Consider the following 26727-nt stretch of genomic DNA (forward strand, 5'->3'; position numbering starts at 1 on the left):
ATTCATCATGAATGGATAAAGTCAATGGACACTTAGGTTGCTTCCATTCATCATTCATCATGAATGGATAAAGTCGATGGACACTTAGGTTGCTTCCATGTCCTGGCTATTGTAAATAGAGCTGCAGTGAACATTGTGGTACATGACTCTATCTGAATTATGGTTTTCTCAGGGTATATGCCCAGTAGTGGGAATGCTGGGTCATATGATAGTTCTATTTTTAGTTTTTTAAGGAACCTCCATACTGTTCTCCACAGTGGCTGTATCAATTTACATTCCCACCAACAGTGCAAGAGGGTTCCCGTTTCTCCACACCCTCTCCAGCATTTATTGTTTGTAGATTTTTTGATGATGGCCATTCTGACCAGTGTGAGGTGATACCTCATTGTACTTTTAATTTGCATTTCTCTAATGATTAGTGATGTTGAGCATCCTTTCATGTGTTTGTTGGCAACCTGTATATCTTCTTCGGAGAAATGTCTATTAGGTCTTCTGCCCATTTTTGGATTGGGTTGTTTGTTTTTTTGATATTGAGCTGCTTGTAAATTTTGGAGATTAATCCTTTGTCAGTTGCTTCATTTACAAATATTTTCTCCCATTCTTAGGGTTGTCTTTTTGTCTTGTTTATGTTTTCCTTTGCTGTGCAAAAGCTTTTAAGTTTCATTAGGTCCCATTTGTTTATTTTTGTTTTTATTTCCATTTGTCTAGGAGGTGGGTCAAAAAGGATCTTGCTGTGATTTATGTCATAGAGTGTTCTCCCTATGTTTTCCTTGAAGAGTTTTATAGTGTCTGGTCTTACATTTAGGCCTTTAATCCATTTTGAATTTATTTTTTTGTATGGTGTTAGGGAGTGTTCTAATTTCATTCTTTTACATGTAGCTGTCCAGTCTTCCCAGCACCACTTATTGAAGAGGCTGTCTTTTCTCCATTGTATATTCTTCCCTCCTTTATCAAAAATAAGGTGACCATATGTGTGTGAGTTTATCTCTGGGCTTTCTATCCTCTTCCGTTGATCTGTATTTCTCTTTTTGTGCCAGTACCATACTGTCTTGATTACTGTAGCTTTGTAGTATAGTCTGATGTCAGGGAGCCTGATTCCTCCAGCTCCGTTTTCCTTTCTCAAGATTGCTTTGGCTTTTCGGGATCTTTTGTGTTTCCATACAAATTGTGAAATGTTTTGTTCTAGTTCTGTGAAAAATGCCATTGGTAGTTTGATAGGGATTGCATTGAATGTGTAGATTGCTTTGGGTAGTATAGTCATTTTCACAATGTTGATTCTTCCAATCCAAGAACATGGTATACCTCTCCATCTGTTTGTATCATCTTTAATTTCTTTCATCAGTGTCTTATAATTTTCTGCATACAGGTCGTTTGTCTCCTTAGGTAGGTATATTCCTAAATATTTTATTCTTTTTGTTGCAATGATAAATGGGCGTGTTTCCTTAATTTCTCTTTCAGATTTTTCATCATTAGTGTATAGGAATGCAAGAGATTTCTGTGCATTAATTTTGTATCCTGCTACTTTACCAAATTCATGGAGTAGCTCTAGTAGTTTTCCAGTAGCATCTTTAGGATTCTCTGTGTATAATATCATATCATCTGCAAACAGTGACAGCTTTACTTCTTCTTTTCTGATTTGGATTCCTTTTATTTCTTTTTCTTCTCTGATTGCTGTGACTAAAACTTCCAAAGCTATGTTGAATGATAGAGGTGAGAGTAGGCAATCTTGTCTTGTTCCTGATCTTAGAGGAAATGGTTTCAGTTCTTCACTGTTAAGAACGATGTTGGCTGTGGGTTTGTCATATATGGCCTTTATTATGTTGAGGTAAGTTCCCTCTATGCCTAGTTTCTGGAGGGTTTTTATCATAAATGTGTGTTGAATTTTGTCAAAAGCTTTTTCTGCATCTATTGAGATGATCGTATGGTTTTTTCTCCTTCAGTTTGTTAATATGTTTTATCACATTGATTGATTTGCATATATTGAAGAATCCTTTCATTCCTGGGTTAAACCCCACTTGATCATGGTGTATGATCCTTTTAATGTGCTGTTGGATTCTGTTTGCTAGTATTTTGTTGAGGATTTTTGCATCTGTGTTCATCAGTGATATTGGCCTGTAGCTTTCTTTTTTTGTAGCATCTTGGTCTGGTTTTGGTATCAGGGTGATGGTGGCCTCGTAGAATGAGTTGGGGAGTGTTCCTCCCTCTGCTATATTTTGGAATAGTTCGAGAAGGATAGGTGTTAGCTCTTCTCTAAATGTTTGATAGAGTTCACCTGTGAAGCCATCTGGCCCTGGGCTTTTGTTTGTTGGAAGATTTTTAATCACAGTTTCAATTTCAGTGCTTGTGATTGGTCTGTTCATATTTTCTATTTCTTCCTGGTTCAGTCTCGGAAGGTTGTGCTTTTCTACGAATTCGTGCATTTCTTCCAGGTTATCCATTTTATTGGCATATAGTTGCTTGTAGTAATCTCTCATGATCCATTGTGTTTCTTCAGTGTCAGTTGTTACTTCTCCTTTTTCATTTCTAATTCTATTGATTTGACTCTTCTCCCCTTTTTTCTTCATGAGTCTGGCTAGTGATTTATCAATTTTGTTTATCTTCTCAAAGAACCAGCTTTTAGTTTTATTGATCTTTGCTATTGTTTCCTTCATTTCTTTTTCATTTATTTCTGATCTGATCTTTATGATTTCTTTCCTTTTGCTAAGTTTGGGACTTTTTTGTTCTTCTTTCTCTAATTGCTTTAGATGTAAGGTTAGTTTGTTTATTTGAGATGTTTCTTGTTTCTTGAGGTAGGATTGTATTGCCATAAACTTCCCTCTTAGAACTGTGACATTGACCTTTTATTAGTAGAAAAATTTATTTGTCATTTTCAATCTCCCTTGAAGAAAGACAATTTATGGAAAGGCCTCTTTCTATCAGTTTTATTTACAAAGCGATGCAACTTTCATTTAGTTTGAAAATCATATCTCATCATATCAGATAATCTGATGCCTTCAAATATTTACCTTTATAGACTGCCCCATTTGCAGTTCAGTTATTTTTATTATAGTTTGAATATATACACAAATATGTACCCACAAGATAATTGTATGTTAATTCTAATTTCTTTAGAGAGGTACACTTACTTTGGAAAAGTACCTGTAACTAGGTATTACTTTGACCTGTCTGAGTATGAAATGACCTAAAATTCTGCTGGTGTGACTGTACTTTTCTTCTCTTATTGACCTTCCATTGGTTTGAAAGGCTTCGATTTGTGTTTCTGTAGGCAAAAGTTTGAGCTCAGTATCTCTTCCAGACTGATCCATAAACATTTCTGTTTTGGAATTAATATATGATTTTGAGGTATGATTTATCTAAGTGGGAAATCTAAGACAGTAATTAACAACCATAACAAATTAACCAATGCCCAAGAAAAGGCTGGTGCCCATATTGTTGTATGCAGGCTGTCCAGAGCACCAATCTGGCCATTTCAGGAGAATGGGTTATGAATACAAGAAGCTATTTTGTCCTGACTACTGTAATCAGGTAGAAATGATCTTATAGAATTCTACAAGTGATGTTTAAACAAAATGGTCACCAAAAGCCCACACTCACCCACCAAATTGGGGTTTTGCTTTTTGTTTTGTAATTTTTCTAACCATTGAGCTTCCCCAGAAAACACATTCCAGTGACTCCCAACTGCTAATTTTGTAAACTGTTTCTTTTTTTCTTCCAGTTTTGAGATACAATTGACATACAACACTGTGTAAGTTTAAGGTGTACAGCATAATGACTTGAGACAGAGATACATCATGAAATGATCACCACAATAAGTTCAGTGAATATCCATTATCTCATAAAGATACAAAATAAATAGGAAAAAAAAGTTTTCTTGTGATGAGACCTCTTAGGATTTACTTTCTTAAAAACTTTCATATATAACGTACAGCAGTGTTAATTATATTAATCATATCGTACATTACATCCCTAGTATTTATTTATTTTATAACTGGGAGTTTTCACCTTTTGACCACCTTCATCTGATTCCCCCTCCCTGCCCTTGGTAACACAAACCTGATCTCTTTTTCTATGAGTTTGTTTGTTTGCTTGCTTGCTTGTTTGTTTTTGAAGTATATTGACCTACAACACTTTGTTAATCCTGGTGATAAACTTCTTCTTAAAATAAATGTTAAATCAGTTTTTTCCTATGGATTTAAGGAAATAGATAAATGGAGGACAACACGGTACACTTCATCATTTCTTTATCTACCTTTTTAAGTCTATGGTCTTCTATATATTTATCCAAACGTTTTCCCTGCTGTGCTGTGATTTTCTGAAAGGCAGACATTTTCCCTGCACCTATGTAGTGCCAGCCTCTTAGGAGGTTTTTGACTTAGTGTTTGTCAAATGAATGGTTGAATGAATAATAATATCAAACATTTACTCTGTGCCTGCACTTTTCTGAGCACTTTATAGATATGACCTCATATAATCCTCTAGCAACCATATAAGGGAGACGTAATGTTTTCCACGTTATAGAGATGAGGAAGCTGAGACTCAGAGAGGCTTCCTAAAATAACCAAAGTCACACTATGGCCAAGGCAAGATTCAAAGCAAGCAACAAAAGCTAGAGTGCATGCTCTTAACCACTATGCTGTACGTAGTGGTTTAAGTGCCAGGACTCCTCAGGCTGATGAACAAATTTTTCCTTAATCAGACTTTTCCCTTCCTTTCCAACCTTATCTCCCATCCTCCCCTAACGTGCACCTTCCGCTGTAACCATGGTAGCAACCTCACTTTTCTCCTGAATTTGCTTCTGCATAACTTGACCTTTGTTCCAACTGTTTCCCTTCCAGAAATTAACTCCCCCATCCCCCAAGGTCTCATTTGGGTCCCACCTTCACCCTGAAGTCTCCTATGACAACTCCTGCTCATGATAATTTCATATTTTTTTAAATGATACATCTATAGCGTATATAGTCTGTACCGGTCGTTTTCATTCTTAATCACATGTGGATTGTCATTGTCCACTGAGTGTGTTATTTGTCTCAGCCTTGCCTCCCAACAGTCTTGTCAGCATCCTTTTAAAAAGCACTGGGACTTCCCTGGTGGCACAGTGGTTAAGAATCCACCTGCCAATGCAGGGGACACGGGTTCGATCCCTGGTCTGGGAAGATCCCACGTGCCGCGGAGCAACTAAGCCCGTGTGCCGCAGCTACTGAGCCTGTGCTCTAGAGCTGGCAAGCCACAACTACTGAGCCCGCGTGCCACAACTACTGAAGCCCACGTGCCTAGAGCCCATGCTGCGCAACAAGAGAAGCCACGGCCATGAGAAGCCCATGCACCGTAACAAAGAGTAGCCCCTGCTCGATGCAACTAGAGAAAGCCCGCATGCAGTAACAAAGACCCAACACAGCCAAAAATAAATTTAAAAATAAATAAAAGCAATCACTAAAAAAAAAAATCTAAAAACACTTAGCGTGCACCAAAGAGGGAATTATTGAATTAATAGACTTTATTTTTTAGAGCAGTTTTCGATTCACAGAAAAACTGAATGGGAAGTACAGTTCAAATTACATGACCTTCTTTTAAAGCAAACTATGGACATAGTAAAAAGATCAGGAGTTTCCAGGGGTTAGGGAAAGTGAGGCATGAATCGATGGAACACAGAGGATTTTTAGGGCAGGAAATCCATTCTGTGATGCTTTAATGGTACAGCATGTAGGCTTTTCATACTGTCTTCTTTCACTTACACATATGCATTTAAGGTTCCTCCATGTCTTTTCATGATGTAATAGCTTGTTTCTTTTAAGTACTGAATTAACATTGCTTTGTCTGGGTATACCACAGTTAAAGGTGCTTAGTTAACACATTTTTAGTGTAAAAACTTTTTAAACTCATTGATCATAAAATATATTACACAGTCCACTTTTGTTAACTTTTATCCTTTCTTCTTTAGGCAAAAGTAACTCTCTTCTCTTAACCATTGATCATGATTTCTTCATTTCTCTCCTTCGGAATTCTCCCCAAGTTTTCAAAAGAAAAATACTACTACTAAGTATGTTATCAACGGCTGTTATTTGCTGTGTACCTACCTTGCCATCTCTGAGATGCTTCCTCTGCATTATCTTTAGTACACACTAAGCTCAACAGTACATGACTCTCTCTTGCTCCAAAGCTCATGCTTTTTCTACCTCTTCCTACCTAACAGCACCATTTTTTCTAATAAAAGTATGACCAAAATTAATAAAACTGTAATAATTCATATAGTTTATATGATCTACATATTTCTGCCCTTATGCCTTCGCTCCTGAAGTTTAATGCCCCCCAAATACTCTTCTATTATTTTTTTCTCCAAATCACACGCTTCCTTCAAGGATTTGCTTGAGGGCCTCTTTTTGCCCAAGGCCTCCTCAATTGCTCTTCTCTTGGATGAACTCTTCCTTTGAATCAGACAGATTTCACTGCTCATTTTATCTTCCGCCCTGGAAAGGGGCAGCCTCTGTGCACTGTGACCCCCCTATCCTAACCCATGGCCAGAGTCCATTGGACTGGGGGCAGGCGGGTGGGGTGAGGGGCACATGTGACTCAAGGTCAGAGAAAAATTGAGTGACCTGACAGGTGGACAGTCTCCTTCTCTCTCTCTTTCCCTCCTCCTCCTCCTCTTCCTCCTTCTCTCTCCCTCTCCCTCTCCTGCATGTTATGATCCAGACAGACTCAGTCAACCTGCAACAGGTGCTTTGGCTGAAAGTTCACATATAGTGTTAGGTGGAGTCACAGAGGAAACCATTCTGCAAAGAGGAGCGGGATAATGGGGCAACTGAGCCAATAAAGAAAAGTTAGAGACAATGCAAACTAGAGAAAGAGATGGAAAATTTAGCTGCATCTGTCCCAGGTGACTCCCTAGGTGCCAGTGGCAACTCTCAGGAGGTCCCTACCCCACATCTGAAGGGTATCTCTGTATCCTCATGCCTCAGGCTTTTAGTTAGACCTAACATGAAAGAGTTCCTTGCACTCAGATGATTAGACATCCTTCTCCAAATTCCTATTGAATATAATTAGTATCAAAAATAGTCTATCATTTAATTTTACCTGTCTTACATTATTTTCTGCTTCATATATATATGAAGCCTTCAGACTGTGTTATAAGCAGCCACAGTGAAGAACCATGGCATATTTTGGTCTCCTGTTTATAGTTTACTCTAAAAGATCTAACAAGAACTACATATATAGTGAATGTTCAATAAAATTATAATTTTTCACAGTTATACTGCCTTTTTAGGCCACGGAACTATATCACTACTTTGTAATTACCTTTCAGCCCATAGAACATGTCTCCCCTCTTTCAGCCACCCTCAACCACATCAGCACCATCATATCTTGTATTTACGAGACTTATGGATTAATTTTCTTTTTCCCCTTGACCAAATAAATTATCTCCTTTTGAAATCAGTTAACGTCATCCTGACCACGCCATTTGGTTTTTAATGTGCGTTGTAATTTGTTTGAGTCAAGTGCTGTTTCCCTCAACAATTTCATATTTTCAGTAGACTAGCTTCACATTCTCTCATTCCACTAAATGTAATTAGTAAGATATTAAATAATAAGAGTTAACAATGTAAAACCAAAAGAGGAAAGAATACAAACAGACAAATGATCAGGGAGTGAGACAGTTGATACATTTTTAAAAATAAGCTGCCTTTAAAAGAAAAAATCTGAATTCTACTAGACTTGCTTGTATTTTATGACTTAGCAATTTTTTATTTTAAAAAGTCACCTACGTTTGTGGGCTGTGGGGGCATTTCTATGACTTTTTTTTTCCCTAAGACCACCAATGACTGCATTCCAGCTGCAATGAGGAAAACAGTAGCTTTCCTCTGTGCAAAACAAAGTTCAGCCAGGTGACTGGAAGGGGGAATATAAGGGTTTTCTTATTTTGTGACTTTGGTGAATCGAGATGCCAGCTTATTTATTATATCATGAAACTGTCATTGTTTTGTAATATTTTTGAGCACCAAATTTGGGGGCCTTTAAAAAAAAGTCTGATGTGTGGCCCTGACTCTGAGATGGAAGTCATCGCTCTGCAGCTAATCAGGAGCCATGCTTCCAGATGGGCCCTGACAGCAGAACATAAACAGAGCAGTGACCCTGCCATCCTCACATGCAGGCAGCGCCCTGGCCTTCTGTGATGTGGACACAAGGACTGTGACAAAGAGGTGTTAGAAATGTCTTCTGCAATGGAGATACCCGACACACCGACAGATATCTTCAGGCGTTCCAAAGGCACTCCCATCTGGAATGGAAGCTAGTTTTTAAAGAATAACTGCAGATCACAGATAGCAAGACTTTTTCCTAGAGGAAACAAAATATAAAATTTCAGCAAAGGAGGCTTAGTTAGATTACATATAGAAATTAGAAGGAAGCCTTAGTTGCATTTTTTTTTTTTCCTGGTCGAACTTAAGTGAGCCAGGCTGACAGCACAGATCCATAGGAAGAATTCCACATCTGGAAAATCTTCGCTCCATCTGTGGTAGGTTTCCAGCCTCTTGCTCTTTCTTTACCATTTCCCATGACTTCAGCTTATCTCCTTTCTGTTTTCTTTAGTGAAATTATTTAACCCTTAGGGGTTTCAGGTTTTTGTTTTGTTTTGTTTTTAAGAGGAAGGAGAGCAAAGGAATACCTCATAATGTTTTTGTGATTCTCTAGAATTTAGCCTGGTTTATATTTGTTTAAGTGTCTGCATAAGTGATATAGACGTTAAAAAAATATATGTGTCTGGTCAGTTCTATGGAATTATATTTTAGAAATACCTTAGGTAGACAGTGCTTTGATTTTTGTTTTAATAGATTGAATACTGGTGTTAATCTTACAATTTGGGAGTCTTATTTTGTTTGCCTCACATAATAAATGTTAATATCATAGAGCACAAAGAAATAAAGTTACACATTCGTATCATAGAACTCATTAATACCATATTTAATTAACAAATAATATTTATGATTGAATCCCACTGAATCCCCTCCTAAGCCTTAAAAATGTTACATGGCTTTGATGTTTGGATTTTCTTTTCTTGTCTGTCCTTACAGTTTCTCTTAGGAGTCTCATCCAAATAAAGCTATGTCTGCACAATCTCCAGCCCTAGTTACTCAGCCAAACTACCCACCTCATTTCCAACTGCCCCTGAGACTCCATCACAGAAATGCCCACACTCTCCACATCCTGTACTTTCTACTTCAGTGTCTTTGCTAATACTGTTACCTTTTCCTAAAATGTCCTTTTATGCTATCTCAAATTTCCATATATACCTCCTCTTTGAAAGCTTCCAAGATTTCCACTACTCTGAAATGAGCCCATTTTCCCAGAACTCTCAATACTATATTTGAAGTTCTCATAAGGTTTTTATCCTTTTATGCCTTTTGTTATGATTATTAGGGCTTATTTTTTCATATTATATAATAAAATCCATGTCTGATTTATCTTTGAATGTCTTTCACATAAAGAACATTTATAAATTTTCTGCTTGAAAGAAAAATGGAGTTTTTAATTGAAAATAAAAGCATACTCTCTTAATGTAAGATTTGTTAAAATGTGCCTCAAATTTTTCTAGAATATTTGTTTTAAAACGCAGGCACCTGGATTCCTCCACGCTTCCTGAATCAGAATCTCTTAGGCCCAAGAATCTTCAATGTAATCTACTCTCCAGGGAATTCTTATCCACACTGAAGTTTAAGGATCATTGCTTAATGTCAGTGAAAGCTTCCCATTTATTCTTCTTCCACATGCATATAAATTTCATTATGTACTTCAGAGTTTGTACTGCATAACAGAATCCTAAGGCTTAAGAAAAATTATCATGACACTGAAAGACTAGAGAAATGTCATATTTTATTATAAATATAATCAGAAATACTTCTGAATATCTATTTTTACCAAATAGTGTGCAGGGCTTATAAAACTGTTTAAGACCACCAGCCTCCGAGAGCTTATGGTAAAGGTAAGAGAAAAGATACACACATATGAGAAGTTGATTGAACAAGCAAAGTAATCAGAGACGCCCTATTGTGTCATATAGTTTCACATACTTGCCACTAGCCAGCCTACTCATTGCCTAATCAAACAAAAACAACAGCATTTTAAAGCAGTGGAAATAATTCCAGATGCAGACATGATAGGAGGAGATAAAAAGAACGATGACTGCAATGAGGAGCTAGAGGTCCTGCTTGTTCCCTCGCTCACATTCGATAAGGAGATGTCTCTCTGGACCAGGTTCTTGTTGTAGATATAAATTTCTCTACAGCCCTACACCCTTCTCCTCTCACACAGCTAACCTTCATCTTGGAATCTCCCAGCAAGTATTATTATCAAGCACCCCATAACAGGAATTCCGACCTCTGTGAGACGGGGGGTATTTGGAGGTGAAGGAGTCAACTATGCAGTGGTGACTCTGAACAGTCAGATGACAGAAGGCCTGGATGACTTAAGGAAAAGGAAGAGATTTCAGGAGTGAAGATGTTCAGAGAGGGAAATGGAAGAATGACACAAACAAACATACCTTATTTGCAATTTTGGAATCCTAGAAACAGCCCAAGTGACACTGAAAAATCACTACCATATATTGCTGACAACTGATGTAAATGTTATAATTCTTTAGTAAGTCTGCGGTCTTTAGCTTCCCCTCGGTGGACCCTATTATCCCTACTCCAGGTTAATCCAAGTCCAGGCAAGTGTCAGCCCATTCTTACCCTCTTTCTCTCTCTTCCTTCCACCAAAAAGCTGAGGGCCAGGGTTAAAGGGGGGAAGGACTGGGAACAAGTGATGTCGATATATCTTGCTTTTCCTGCCTTTTCTGTTTAGTTGGCTCAGGATTTCCTTGTTCTAGACCTTGAGGACACATCCCTTGAGAATGTCTCCAGGCTGCTGGGCAAGATAAGTAGCAATGGCTAAGTGGTGAGAAAGTCAAGAGATTCTAGACATTTAGCTGAGAGAGGTCACCTGGGCTGGAGTGATCCAGAAAGGATCTGGGGGAACAGAAAGCTGTGAAAAACTGGAAAGGAAAATCTGAGACATTTCTAGGCAAGGAAAATGGTATTGGCAAAGTTAGGCTAGTGGGAATGCACAAGGCACCGTGATGCAATGGTGCAGCCCAGCCAGCAGGAGCACGGAGTTTGTGCTTGGAAGGAGAGAATATTGGAAAAATGGGATGAGTCCAGACTCCAGCAGGCCTCAGAGAGTAATTATAATTTTCACTAAGAATAGTAAATCTTTTAAAATTAATCAGTGGTATTTAACCCAGCTGCAAAGATCTAGACATCCTTATTCTTAACTCTTTATTAAGCAGTTCGGAAAAAGAGACAGAAGCGGTTTTTAATGATGAGCTACAATACCAGAAACCCATTAGATAACAACTGTAGTCACTATTGAAAAGGACTTTTACTATGTATACATCACAGTGGATTTAGTGAAGAGGTTAGAAAATAGTCAGAAGATTTTGAATTATGTTTTTGTTTTGATGATACACTTTTAAAACTTGAATTCTGCTTTATTATAATTCGACCATTGCTCATGATAATAAATAACAAGTGACACCATTAAGATAAAAAAGAGATAACATATGAATTTAGAGAACTAAAGAAAAGAGCTGCTTCTAAAGATTTTAGAGCAAATCATCCTCCTAAGAAATGCTAACCATTTCTTAAAAACTAGCTAGATTAAAAGGAGGCTTATTTTAAAACAATCATATTTTACACTAAATGACAAAATCGCCTGATCTGTTTCCTACCATCATCCATCCTTTGTTTTTCTTCAAATATTTCAGTTTTGGATGTTCTTGCATCACCGATGATCTATAGGCTTGGTGGTAGACATGAACCACTTATTGTGCATGAAATTTACAAAGGCAAAAAATACTTCCATTTCCTTTAATGTTTTTTTTTTCAATTTCCAATTTGAGATATTAACAATTCTTTCTATGTTGCTTTATTTGTAAGCAACAAATAGCAAGAAATGTGCAAATACCGACAATTGTTTAATTCAGCGGCTGATTAAACACTTCACAAAAGAGTGTTTTACCTTTTCTCTCTATGTAGATACAAGATAGCTGAAGTACCACCCCCTTGAAATACTCAAGCAATCATATTCTCTAGATGTGTTGTACATGCATTTAGAGCAGGGTTTCCTAAACTATTTATGGTGACCGACTGTTTTTCAATCTCTCATGGACATGTATCATTTCAAAATATAATGAAAAAAAGAGTGCTAGAAAAATAAAATTGGGGGAAAAACACAGAACAGAAGAAAAATAGAAGCCACAGTATGTTATCATTAGATTCAACAGACATAGAATTACTCTGTCAAACTACTATAGATGTTTCTAAATGCTTCCTCTCTATTTCTGTGCTCATCTCTGACCATCTGTCCAGACCCTGACCAGACACTGGCCACACATTGAATAGTCTCAGAGACCAAGAAGCCCAAGGCAACAATGAGTGTGAGGGAAAATTAGCGTCAGAACTTCCCAAGTCTCCAATTCAAGTTTAGGGAAGCAGTGCAGGAACAAACAAAAGAAAAGGAATTTGTCCAAAAGAAGAACTTGCTAAAAACTCCACTGCCCTTCACCATCTTCTTTTTTTCCTTCAGTGGGGAGCAGCTCAACCTTCACTTCAGATGCCCTTTTTCAGTGAAGTTTGCACACTGTCATTTCCTGTACAGCTTAATTTATGCATATGATTGCTAATGTTCGTCTCCCCTAATTCTACTATTTTTTTTCTCAAGGCTTTTCTTTTTTACTTTCTTCTTCTGACTTGTCTTTCTTTAGCTTTTTGTAAGCCAGTCAGAAGAGTAAGAGTTTCACTTTTTTCCTTTTTTCTCTCTTCTTTAAAATGTTCAAGAAGAGATTTTTGGCTTATTTTTTATCAGGAAGAAACTGTAAAAATTGTATTATATGTTCTTTTGCTGACATTGTTAGAAAAATGCCTGTTCACTTAAATAAGCATTTTTTAAAGTTCCATTAGGTACCCTGAAAAGGAATATATGGCCACACAATTAGGATATATTATATCCTAATATAATGGTGCAATTCAATAATAACCTATCATTATTGAGTTGAAATGTTTTTATTGTTTTGGTTACTAACATGCACTAATAACTGCATGAAATGATACTAATAACTATTCATAGAATAAGTCTTTCATGATACTATTCAAATCCATTTTATTATTGATCACATCTGAAGTGCCTTATTATAATTCTCTTATATAATTTGATCTAATAACACAGCACTGGGAATGTCATTTCTGTCTGTACATACTCCAAGACAGTGATCATTCTCTAAGCAGCAAGTCCCTACACACCTCTCTGTGAAGGCGTGTATCTGATTTTCAGAGAATTCAGAGTTCTGATGATTTGCTTTTGTCAGAGAATTTTCAGCAATATCAGAATTTGAATACTGAGTTTCTATTTCCCAATTCTATCACCTCCATATGTTCTGCAGAATGCTTGTTCATAAAATCCACTGATTTTTTTTCAGTTGGAGGGTTTCTTTTTTGCTCTTTTTGATTTGTAGAAGTGCTTTATTTATTATAGATAGTAACACTCTATTGGTTATTTATGTTGCAACTATTTTCCTGTTTTCCAATTTCCTTTTTTTCATTACCCTCAAAAAATCCCTCATGTACTTTATAGCATATCTCACCCCACCTTCACCCCCATTCCTAAACTCTGGAAAGCCCATCTCTGTCACTATAGTCATGCCTTTTGTAGAATTACCTATAAATGGAAAAAGGTGCTATATATATTCTCACACAAGTATTGTGTAAACACATGTTACTATTTCTCTTGTGTTATACCCAGGAGGGGAGTTAGTTGGTACGGGCATATTTAACTTTATAAGATACTTCCAAACTCTTTCCAAATTAGTTAAACCATTTTACATTCCCACCAGCAATGCAGAAAAATTCCAGCTGCCCCATATCGTCTCCAATACTGTACTTGGTATGGTTAGTCTTTTTAATTTTAGTGTGTAGTGGTATTTCAATATGATTTTAATTTTCATTTCCCTAATGACTAATGAGGTCAGTCATCTTTTCATGTACTTATTGGCTATTCATATATCTTCTTTTATAAAGTGTCATTTCAAAACTTTTGCCCCTTTGTTAAAGTCTGGTTATTTTCCATTTTGTTATTGAATCATAAGGGTTCTTTATATATTCCAAAAACAAATTCTTTATTAGATGTGTTTTGCAAATATTTCCTCCCAGCCAGTGGCTTGACTTTTTCTCTTCTTTGCAGTGTTTTTAAAAGAACAGAGGTTTTTGTTCCATTTTGTTCTCTCTCTCTCTCTCTCTTTTCTTTTTTTAATGATTCATGCTTATTGAGGCCTAAGAAAGCTTTGCCTAACTTAAAGTCACAAAATTTCTTCCACAAGTCTTAGAGTTTTACTCTTATATTTAGATCTCTGGTTCATAGTCCATTTAGAGTTAATGTTTAAGGTGTGAGGTAAAGGTGGAGGTTTATTTTTTCCCATATGATTACCCAGTTGTCCCAGCAACATTATTGAAAAAGATTATCCTACCCCATTGGCTTCCTTGGCATTTTTATAAAAAATCAACTGAACATGTAATATGGACCTATTTCTGGAATCTTTATTTTGTTCCATTGGTCTATATGTCTGTCCTTAAATCAGTATCACCCTTCCTTGATTACTGTCAATTTATAGTAAGTCTTGAAATCAGGTAGTGTAAATTCTTCAAAATTGCTCTTCTTTTTCAAAATCTTTTTGGTTCATTTAGGCCCTTTGTATTTCCAAATAAATTTTAGAATCAACTTCTCAAGTTAAAAAAAAAGAACCTTATGGAACTTTGATTCTGTGTTGAATCTGTAGATGATTACAGAGAGAAATGACACCCTAACAATGTTGAATCTTCAAATCCATGAACATGGTATATCTCTCTATTTATTTAGGTCTTTAGTTTCTCTTAGCAATGTTTTATAGCATTTAGTGTACAAGTTTTTGTATACATATTTGTTAAATCTATCTCTAAGAATTTCATATTTTTTAATATCATAAATGGTATTTATTTTAATTACAATTGTTCATTTCTAGTATATGGAAATACAATTGATTATTGTATGTTGACCTTGACTCTTGTGACCTTGTTAAACTTACTTTTTATTTCTAGTTAATCCAACTAGAGATTAATCCATCTAATTGATCTTTTCAAAGGAACAGATACGATCTTCCCTATTGTTTGTCCATTTTCCATTTCCATGATTTCTGCTTTTATCTTTATTATTTCCTTTCTTCTGCTGGCAGATTCAGAGCAGCCATTTTTCTGCCACTAATTTAGCCCCACTACTGAGGCATGACTCTTTTGGGGATTTCATCCAGTGCCCCAGATTACACAAGGTCTCTTCATGCCAGCTGGTGGGAACAGAAACTAATCCTAGCCCTGTGTGACCAGGAAGTTATCTGCCTACTGACTTCCAATACCTCTTTCCTTGGCTTGGGAGGGTTCCTTCTTACACCTGTGCCAATCAATATTCAGTCAAAGCCTTGGGGAGATCCCCCTGCAGATCTGCAGAGCTCACTCTCTATGCCACTCCCTTTGACCTGCAAATTCTAGCTGCCTCAGTCTCTACGAACTCTGATCTTTTTCACCTCAAGACTGCCAGGTTATGTTTGGTTTTCCTGTTTCTACTCTGTGGCCCAGAAACTTCTCCCAGGCAGTAGGTGGGGGCAGTATAGCTCATCTATTTGTTTTTTTAACCTTCTTTCAGAGATTACAGTCCTGCATTACCTATTTTACATTTTCTGAAAAACAGTGTTTTGTATTTGTGTGTGTGTGTATGTGTTGTGTTTATGAGCAGGATCCCTTCATGGGCAAAATCTAAGTCAAACTGTAAAAGAGTTTTTTGCAAAAACATTCAAGCCTGTTAGTATTGGCAGTGTTTTGGGTCTTGTCACAATATATGACATTTATTGGAAGGGTGTAATCAATAGGTTATAGTAACATAGACAAATATTTGGATTCCTATTTCATCTGACTTTGAAATTATGCCTGAATGTATATGCTTGAGTATATCATTCAGCCGTCATCCAAAATTGCTTTTGATTTCATTATTAGTGTAGCATGTTATTTGAGGTTATTGTTGATTGTTATAATCCAAAGGATAATCCTATCTGGCATTCTTTACCGAGATTTGTGGCAGTGGACTTACATAAAGGTAAAATAAAACATTTGAATATTTTATTTATTTCTCAGAAGGAAGTCTTATAATTCAGAATCAGCAAGAGGTTATTTTTTTTTGGTCCCAATCTCAGTAAAAATATACATAAAATAGCTAGTATGAATTGAAATAAATACAATTTAAAAGCAATTCAAGTAGTCATAATATACTTCTGAGTAAGCAGAGAAATCACTGTAATTCTATGTCATAATGCTCGACTCCTTTAATTAATAACATACTGGAATTTTACACTGTGAAGAATGAAGGATAGGAAACTAAAAGGATAAAAGGAAGAATTTAAAATTAAAAGAAAATGAAGAATAAGAAAAAGGAAATCATTTTCTTCTGAGGTTTTTACTGTACCTAAAATTTTGGTACCATTATTCCTGTTCTTTTATAAGGAAATATAAATTATAGATGCATTATTTCTTTAGCATTAGTATTGGTGAGGTATCCTTGTTGATTTTTCTATAGAAATTAAAAATATTTTAACCTTCTGAAATCATAACATAGAAGAAAATCTGAAATTATTACATTAAAAAAATTCTGGGAGCATCATTACTTCCTCTTCCTATTCTCTAGTATCTTTTATTTCCTGTCTCTTTGCCAAAAATTCCAGTATAGAAAATGAGTCAACTACAGAAAATAAAAAAGAAATAATTGAGAAAGGAGTAAACCAAAATAAACAAATGAACGATTCCAAAGAAATATATTCAAAGCCACTTGAAAATAGCTTGAGGAAAGGATAAAAATGGGCAATTAATTTACTAATAGTTAAGATTCTGTTGAGGTATTTTTTAGAAGTGGAATGAGACCATCTAGCCCAGTAGAATTATTTAACCTTTTTGTTCCACTTCAATAGGAGAGGCCCCATCCTGCGTGATTCTGATATTCACCAGTTCCATCTCCTGCTCTGGGCCAGGATCAGTGAACTAGTCAATCCCCTCTTTAGCAGTTGTGAAAATGCTGTCTCAAGATCACAAAGCCATCAAGGAGCAGGACTGAAATGAAACCTGTTTCTATCTTAGTCTGTTTTGGCTGGTTTAACAGAATGCCATAGACTGAGTGGCTTATAAACAACAGAAATTTATTTCTCACAGTCTGGAGGCTGGGAAGTCCAAGATCAAGGTGCAAACAGATTCAGTGTCTGGTGAGGGCTGACTGCCTGGTTCATAGCCACCGTCTTCTTGCCGAGCCCTCACATGGCAGAAAGGATAAGAGAGCTCTCTGGGGTCTCTTGTATAAGGGCACTAATCCCATTCATGAGGACTCCACCCTCATGACCCCATCACCTCCTAAAAGCTCTACCGCCTAATGCCATCACATTGGGGATTAGGTTTCAACATATGGATTTGTGAGGGGGGACACAAACATTTAGTCAATAGCAGTTTCCTTTCTCACAAGCAAGGTGAATTTTCTCAGCCCAGGTGAACTTTGTTTCAGAAAGTATAGATAGTAATGAGATTCCATAGTTGAAAAGGAAATAAAGTATTGTTGCATCAGTCAAGAATAAAAGGAAGTCTTTCTCTCTTTCCTTATATTCACTTCCTGCTCTATTACACCCTTTCCTATTCTACATTTATTCAACACTATGCCCCAAACAAGTTGATTTTACTCTGAAAGATAGTGTGATTTGGTATATATCAGTAGTTGCAGAGAAACAGTCTCTGAACTTCTTTGATCACTAACTCCCATCAGTAAAACTTTCTGAGCATATACACTTATTTAAATTAGATCATAAATCACTATACTTATGTCCTTTGCACATTTGACAAAAATAGAAATATTTAAATAACTATATACATAGATACAGATTCTAAGATCTTCTTCCTGCCTTCTAAGGAGGATCTTGTCCGCCCCCAGGTCAGAGATCACCAATTTGAAGAAAATTGTCATAGTGATCTATTGGTCTATCAAGCATAAATAGATACCTAATAGTGTACACAACCTTGACTTGAGCCCTTTGAGAACATTTGAGTTTGTCACAAAAGCGATTCTCAACAAATTCAGTGTAACCCTTAGGGTCCCAAATGCAGAAGCAATTAAGAAATAAAGTTGTCACTTGCATCAGAGCAAGTGTACTAATGATGGTCATGCTAAATAAACAAAATTCAAAATGAAACAGTCATTGGCAACATGTAATCTACATGCTAGATGTTGTTCATTGGAGCAAACAGAAACCATTTACACCTTCCCCAGAATTACAGAAGCTTCATATTATGAATTCTCCTTGTCATGCGCTTCTGGATACCTACATAATGGAAGAGAACTCCCTTTGTGGAGTTACAGCCCTTGAGGCCGACCTGTAGGGCCAGGGTAGACACTGTCATTCACTAAACCTGCTGTCCTGTTGCAGGGGCTGGATCACTCACAGAACTTAACCAAATGGAGTTTTAGTAATTTCCTTCCTGCACCAAAGACCTAGATCCATGCATGGCAGTGACTCTAAATAAACATTCCATTTCCCTTCATTATTCACATTGTTTTGAAGGAACCTACCAGAACTTCAGGTAATCCTAAATGTTCTAATTGCTCCAAAGAAGGCGTAAATAAGTTGCATCAGCAAATGAGAGTGGCCATAAGGCCCAAGTGGATTTATGTTATACGGGCTTGGAAAAGAAGGTGTCCCTGTCATTAGATCGAAGCACACAGCACCTAGAAACACTATAAAATTAAAAGTTTTGTTTGCAGTAAGAAGATGAAATTTATAAATTAGACAAAATTAGATAAAATCTGTAATACATTACCAAAGTGGGATGATCTTCTTAGATGGACAATACTAGAGATGTACTTAAGCCAGAATCTGTAGCTTAGTATACTGACAAGAATCTCTGCTCTCCAGGGATCTAGAAGAGTTTGCAAAGCTTCCCCAGGTCAGAGGGCAGCTCCACCAATGGCTGAAACTAGCCCTTTATCACAAAAAGAAGGCTCTGAAAAGCAATCAGATCATAATGTTGCTCTTCTGACTGCTTTTACAGTTCCCAGCGGGATCTTGAAAAACACCAAATGACTTCTCATATTCCCACTCCTCCCATCTGCCAAGCTGAGACCAACACTAATTATCACATACTATCTTCACCTCTCACAGTTACAGGAGATTTGGATTATCTCAAATTTGTAGAAATAAAACTTGAGTTATTCTATAAACAGTGAATTCTGAAAAGCACTTTTTCTGTGTGGAACATTTCTAACGGCCAATAAATGCAGACGGAAAACAGAAATAAAAATAATTTAAAATTGGCTGTCTATTAGAATGGTTTTTACACTCTACCCATGATATGTGGCCAAGATTCATCCATAAGTACTTGAAATAGCCTCACAATGAAATTTGGATTTAATGAGTTTTTAGAAATGAGGGACCAAGTTGCCAGCCCCGCTTTGGGCTATGGTTAAATCAATAATGAAAGCCCACCTTGCTGGAAAATATTTAGCTGTGTTCCTCCTCTCCGATCGTCGATCAATAAACATTACATTTATGTTGGTAAGTTTCCTTTTTTAAAAGACATAAAAACCTTTCAGATAGCTTAGGTCATTCTACCTAATGGAACTTGTACTTAGAATAAGTAGATTTTTTTCCAAGAAGCAAAGTACTAGGAGTATTGTCCTGGAAAGTGAGTGCTGCAGAGGAGAAGGAGGGTCATTTGGGAACACTTTGGAGCTCAGACTTGAATGCTCCATCATTAGACAGTATGCGTTGACTTGATTGTCTTGGTTCTCTTGACTCATTGCCCTTGAGTTTCCATAGCTAGCATCACCTAAAACTCATCTGAAACTCAGGCTTCTTCCTCCACACCATAGGTCCAGTGGTGATTTTATTTGGATGAGATTATGGAGCTTTGGCCCATAGCTTATTATCAACTGAGCCTAGATAGTTTTAATGAGTCATTACCATCACTATCATTCGTTTCTGACCAATCAAATTGATTGGGAGGCTAATGAGCTTTGGACGCAGACAGTTCTGGGTATGAATCCTGGATCTGCCAGTTACTATCTGACCTTTTCTCTCTGTGCTTCAGTTTCCTCGTCTGTAAAGTAGAGATAATAACACCGATAGTGGTCTGTATAGCAACAATAGTGGTCTATATACATGAGTCTACAGCCAGTGCTAGAAGAGTCTGTGGTACATCATAGGTGCTCAGTAAATGCTATTTCCCCTTTATTGCTCCCCCTTCCTTTCTGCATTTGGGTATAGAAAATCTTTGTGCCATTGTAGTCAGTCACTTGGCATGACTCAGACAGTCAGTTGTTGGTATCGGTGCTAGGAATGACTGTATGCCCCTGACTCTGTCACAGTTCTAGAAATTCAGATGAAGTCAGTGCCTAAGAGGAGTTAGGAATCCAGCCTACCTTTTCCTTCTTTGTGCTCCTTTGCACATGCTTTGATCATAGAACTTATCACACTATTTTGAAATTATTTGTGGCCAATGTGATTCTTCCTCCTCAGAGACAGAGCCAGTGTCTTATTCATCCTCAACATCCCCATGCCTAGCACAGTGTGTGGTTCACTGCTCGTGCTATGGTTGCTTCATGCTGCTCCTCTGCAAAAGGGGTCCACATAGACCTGTCCTGTTCCATGTGACCAGGAAATGAGTCAACCTGCTTCAAGGTACCCAGACTTCTTTGAAGGAGAAACACACACACACACACACACACACACACACACACACAGACTTCGGGTACTTCGCTTTAAAATAGACCCAGATATTAGGCAGTCAATTTTTTTGAGATTTTATGGAGAATTTTCCCTTGGGATTGGCTTCCACAGGCACAGAGGTCTACATGCCTCAGCAGCTGGTACTTATTGCCTCCTAATCTATGCCCAGCCCAATAATAAGGCAAAGAAGTAAGTATCTACCAGAAGCACATTGGTAGAGTATGAACAATCTGGAAACAATACAGTTTAGGACACATGGGTTACTAATAAGCAGTGGTACTAGAGTTACTTGTAACTCATGAGCACAATTGCACTAATTTAATCATCATCCTTTGAATAATTCAGCTGTCAAAGTTGATGGGAAAGAGGATGCACGCTGTGAAAATTTGGAGACTGAAAAATGATTTCATGTATAAAAATAATTATGATAATCTTTAGCATTTGCATGGTGCCGTGCAATTTATGAAGTGCTTTTACAGCATTATGTAATTTTGCAAAGGTGACGAACTAGCCCTTAGATACTATCTGATGCCATAATTAAGCCTCCATGCCAAACATTGAAAATTATAAGATTGGATTTAGGGGACAATAAAAAAAAAGAGAGGATTATTAATGCATTGAAAGGTAAAAAATCAGCCAAATTCATTGTCAGAGAAATAGATTCATTTGGCATTTTAGAAACTCAAAAACGTATCTTTTAAAAGAAGCAGTTGGCCCATATTTTGATTTCATGGTGCTTGGCACTACTTATTTTTTAAATTCTTCTGGGCAGAATTTTTGATTTGCAATCATAACGATGAAGTTTGCTTACTGGGAACCAAAAGAGTCACAAAATCAGGGGACATTTGATCCTTATTTAGAATTATCTGATGAAACCACTGAATGTAAGTAGAAACATAGTTAGAGGGGAATTATGAGGAGCTGATCAATATTAAGTTTAAAACTCAGGTGTCTGCTTCCTAGCCGGAATCCAGACCGATGTGAAGAACATTCATTACAGCCTATCTCCTTCCCACAAGCACGACTAAAGGTTGGACTTTGTCCCGTAAACAGCCCAATCTAAAAACACAAGTGAGTTGATAAAACATAAATGTGAGTGAGAATTATCCTTAAGAATGGAAGAGAATCCTACCTGCCACCCCTCCTCCCCCTCCCTCCCTTTTCTGCCTCCTGCCTGGCCTTTCCTTCAAAACTGCAAGGGGACCTGGCTTGCCAGGGCAGGGGGACACGTTATTGACTAGAGCATCAGCCGAGCTCTACCAAGTCAAGTTACTGGATTACACAGGAAGCGAGAAGCATCTAGACAGCCACGAAGGCAGCTCGAGAGCTGCGCGAGGGTGTCGTGGGCTCATTTGTAAGCCTTTCCAGATGTGGCCGCCGCGCGGGCCTGGCGGCCGGCCAGGCAGCCGCCTGCAGTCGGCGCTCCCTGGGCAGCTGCGCGAGCCCAGCCGCAATGCCGGGCTCCTGAGGGCGCGGGGCTCGCGCGCGGCTCGCTCGCCCCCGGGCCCGGCGCGCACGCAGCCCGGCCGCCTGGCACGGCGACAGCCCGCAGCCGGGGAGGGACCTCCGCAGGAGCGGCCCCGAGGGATGGTCGCTGCGCCGAGGCTGCGCTGAAGTCCTCTGCAGCTGCGGCGGATGGGCGACCCCGAGGCCAACGTGATGGCGCGGCCCCTGAGAGCCCCTCTCCGGAGGTCCTTCAGTGATCACATCCGAGACTCCACGGCCAGAGCCCTGGATGTCATTTGGAAAAACACCCGAGACAGACGGCTGGCAGGTGAGGGGTGAAGGGCGGAGGGTGAGGACGAGAGGTTTGAAAAGCAAAACGATGAAATACACAGGCACAGTTATTAACTCGGATAATTCATGATCGCATCAGCTGGATAAAGTTCATCACTGTCACGGCAATGATTTCAATCTCCCTTGTTCTGGGGTTTAACGTTTCTGGAGTGGGTTTGTTTTTTGTTTTTGTTTTTGTTTTTGTTTTTTAACTCCAATGCCTCTCTGATTTCTGGTCTTGTTATTTCTAGATAAGGTTTTATGAGAGGGTTTGTGGGTTTTTGTTTTTTTTTTAACCTTGAAAAGAAAAGCAAGGTCCTTTCAAATGTCAGGAAATCAGTGGTGAACAACACTAGGCAAAAGCACCAAGGTCTGTTCGGCTGGTGAGGGTCGGCTGTGGAGCTGGTCTGGCGGAGGTGGCCTGGCGCAAGCAGGAGAGGGGCCTGGGAGGCTGAGTGGCAGGGGAGTAATGTGCCCTGCCTGGTGAAAGCCTGCTGGTATTTCCTCTGGCAGCCTGGGGCTGCTCTGAGGTCCAAGAGGGTGTCAGGTATGCTAGAGGCAGGCTTTTGAAATATAATAAAACATAAATACAGTGTGCAGTTCAAACGTTCTAGGGCTCATGTGACAGCCACCAAATGGCAGACTGTTTGAAAGGGTACATTAAGGAAAAGGGAACTTCTGCTTGATTCTGGTATTAAGAATAGTCATAAATTGATTAAAAGAATAGCATCTTGCAATTAAAAAAAAAACCTCTCCAAATCCAGGGAAGGTATCCCAAGAGTGTTTAATGGCTCCTTCTTGTTTGCTAAGTCTGTATACTTATGTCATTTGCATAGATGGGTCAAAGATTGTGTTTTCTTAACCTTCTTGGTTAATCCAGTTGTTTTTCCATATATTGAATGAAGTTCTGAATGGTTAAAAATATTAGATGTGGCCCCCAAGCGTCAGTCCAGATTTCCGTGCTGTGTGTTCTTGATAAAAGTCCATTTGACTTTGATCTAATTGTCCTGACATGACTTGAAGAGGTGAAAGTTAAGGTTTGTGATTGTGATAAAGCAGATTAGGAAGATAACATATCATTGTAGGCTATAAATTTGTCCCAAATGCTCATGAATATCTTTCTCTTTCTTAAACTAAACCCTATTGCCCAGGACTGGGAGAGAGTAAACAATGTCAAGTCTGCCATAAGGTAGGGGAGAGAGTAAAATATTTTAAATTTAATCATTTTATTATGGCTTTAGAGTAAAATGTGATACCTTAAAGAAATCCAACTTTACAATTAGTGGGTTTTAAGGTAGATTTAAGTGATAGCAATTTCCAGTTGGCCAGAGGAAGTTTAAGACATAAAGATATGAGAGTATAAAATTCATGACTGTAATTGGTTGAGGCTTGGACAAAAAATAACAATTGTTGCTTCACTGTTACTTTTCTTGACAAATCCATCATCCCAAATGGAAAGATTCCACAAATAATGCCTTATTAAAGATAACACAAAAATATCTTATTGTAGCTTGGTGTTTTGATTTGAAACTAAGGTTGATTCAGTCTTGCTTCCCAGACCTCCTCTTAAATTTTCATAAATGAAGAGCTTTTGACAGGTGTTGACCTCTTTAAAAAAAAAAAGATACTATCCCTGGAAAGTTGCTGTCTCTGCCTAGTCAGTTATCTGTTATATATTAAGGGTCTATATGGAGTCCAAAATATAGCACTGAATGAAGACCACTTAGAGAAAAATAGTTACTTTTTACATGTGATGAAAAATTAAACATTTCCCCAACTCTAACAGCAAGTAGGACTTTTGCTTCAGGTCCACTGAAGGAAGAAATTCTTTGTATTTTCAGGTTTCTCTAAGACAAATATGACCTCTTTGGTGATTTACACAGTAGAATATCCAGACATGATACTTGAAAAGAAAGGACTTTGGCTACCACAACTGCCTCTGATTACTGGGGACTTGGACTCTTTCTGTGTTCTCTCTTATCCTTGGCTCATAGCTCAATCAAGTGGAGACCCATCTGGTGCACATCCAGACCTCAAGACCACTTACTTCTATCCTTTCCCTCAAACTTCTCCTCTGCACCCCACCCTCTCACGGGCCAAAGGCTAAGTATTAGCTGTTAATTATCCACAAAAAGCCATTTCTCTAAACATCAGATCCAATCTTTATTTTACATCACACCACTTTGCCCTCTCTTGCAGAATGGAGAGCAGTAGAAAGTCCAAACCTCCTGCTGCTCTTATGTTGTGAAATTAATGAGATGACAGGTAAAACATGTTTGGAAGGCTCTGGAGGGAAATACTTCTGTTAATAGTACCTGGAATATTATTTCCATGATGATTGTTACCTTGATGACTTTCACCAAGTTTCTCAAAAACTAATCTGAGATTTCAGTTTCTTTCGGAGGTTTTACCTGACCGGACTGTTTGGCCATGGGACAAAGTTTTGTTTCCTTGTTAGGTATTTTCTCTGTCAATCAATTTAGCTCTCTATTTTTCTCTGTCTCTCTCTCTTTCACACACACACACACACACACACACACGCACACACACACCCCCTACATAACTTAGAAGTTCCCAGTTCATCTACCCCAAATGGTGTTATGTACACAAACCATCATTTACCTCTGCTTGCCTTAAACTTCCTTATGTTTAAAACAAGGATTCCGTCTGTTATTTTTAAGGATCCACAGCCTTATATAAACAAAATACAGAATTGCTGCTAGGGAAAGGCCTTCTAGTCATGAGGAGTGATGGAACAGACTGTCTTAATTGCATCTTCCTTTATATGTAATTGTTATGTTCTGCCTACCCACAGCCCACAGGGGTTCTCTTACTCCTGTTCCCTCTACAACCATTATTCCTAAAAGCATAGGATGGCACTGTGTTTTCAGGGAATAAGAACTTTGAGGTTAACAGTGGGTGACAGATGGGGCCGACAGCCATCCTCTGGGCAAATTGTGCGTCTTTCTTACATGTCTGCTGTGTCCTTGCCACTCCTTCCCTTGGGCACAAGGACATCTTGGCTCCAGGGAGCATTTTATTCCTGAAAACCTGTCGCCCCTTAATCCTTTCACATAGGACTTCTTCACCTTTCGTGTGCCAGTGGATCTCTTTAGCATTCTGGTGAAGCATATGAACCACTTCTCAGAAAAGTATTTTTAATATATAAATAAAATATATAGAATTATAGCAGAAACCAATTAGAACGAAATATAGTGATCAAGGTGTTCAAACCAAAATTTTCTGATATGGCAATATAAGATGAATGAATTCTGTAACAGGATAATGTGTTCAAAATATAGGGAAGTAAATGTAAATTTGATGTTTTTTAAAGATAACAGCATGCAGATTGTTACTGCAGCTATAATAAATAGCATTAAACTGAACAGTCATCTTTGATTCATCTCCTTGTCACCAACCATTATAGAGAGGAAATCCTTGGGAACAACATCCATATCTAGGTGACCAACATGCAAATCTTCAGCTTTCCTGTTTAGCGGCTGAATGGGGCCGGCAGCATCTCATGAACATCTGTGGAGAGAAAAACTGCAATCATGTATGTCCTGGAATGGGTTTGACAACTACCATAACCGTGGAGGAGAGATGAATGTAAATGAGATTTTGTGATATCTGCAACAACTGTAATGTGATTTGGAAAAGTCGAATTTCTATTGGTGCCAAAGTCACAGGACAGCTAGTACCATTGTGTGTGCAGGGATGGCAGTTTGTCAACATTCATAATTGGAAGAAATACTACCTTTCAATTAAAGTTTAGTGACAATAAAAATGTAATTTTTCCTCCTCCAAGTTCATGGACAGCTTGAAATCTATCCATAGACCCTAAATTAAAAATCCCTGCTTAATACTTACTGTGGCTTTCAAATACTTATAGTCAAAAATTCTTATAGCCTGAGATGCTGGGCTGTCATACATGAGATGGCTGGAATTTTTTGATGTATATTTGACAAAGCTCCACAAACAGGTTTGGACTGATGCACCAATAGGACTGCCTCTAAGGAAGAAGAAAAGAAACTAAAATTCAGATGAGAAAGACAGAGAGAGACTGAAAGTAAGGCAAAAGCCAGAAGACACAT

General features: G+C 38.0%; 1 protein-coding gene across 5 annotated transcripts in view; it reads left to right on the top strand.

Moving 5' to 3' along the window:
• Positions 1 to 26727, top strand: part of DLC1 (DLC1 Rho GTPase activating protein) — a 406041-nt gene that overhangs the window by 208120 nt on the left and 171194 nt on the right. The window contains exon 1 of one of the 5 annotated variants that reach the window (XM_059909789.1): positions 22471 to 22631. The exons of the other annotated variants lie outside the window; for them this stretch is intronic. Within the exon in view, the coding sequence (XP_059765772.1) occupies positions 22493 to 22631 (139 nt within the window). The 5' untranslated portion in view covers positions 22471 to 22492. Of the gene's footprint in view, positions 1 to 22470; positions 22632 to 26727 lie in introns of those variants that run through there. 5 annotated transcript variants of the gene reach the window in all.

Source organism: Balaenoptera ricei, chromosome 21 (genome assembly GCF_028023285.1).
Source record: "Balaenoptera ricei isolate mBalRic1 chromosome 21, mBalRic1.hap2, whole genome shotgun sequence".
In the NCBI taxonomy this organism is placed as follows: Eukaryota; Metazoa; Chordata; class Mammalia; order Artiodactyla; family Balaenopteridae; genus Balaenoptera; species Balaenoptera ricei.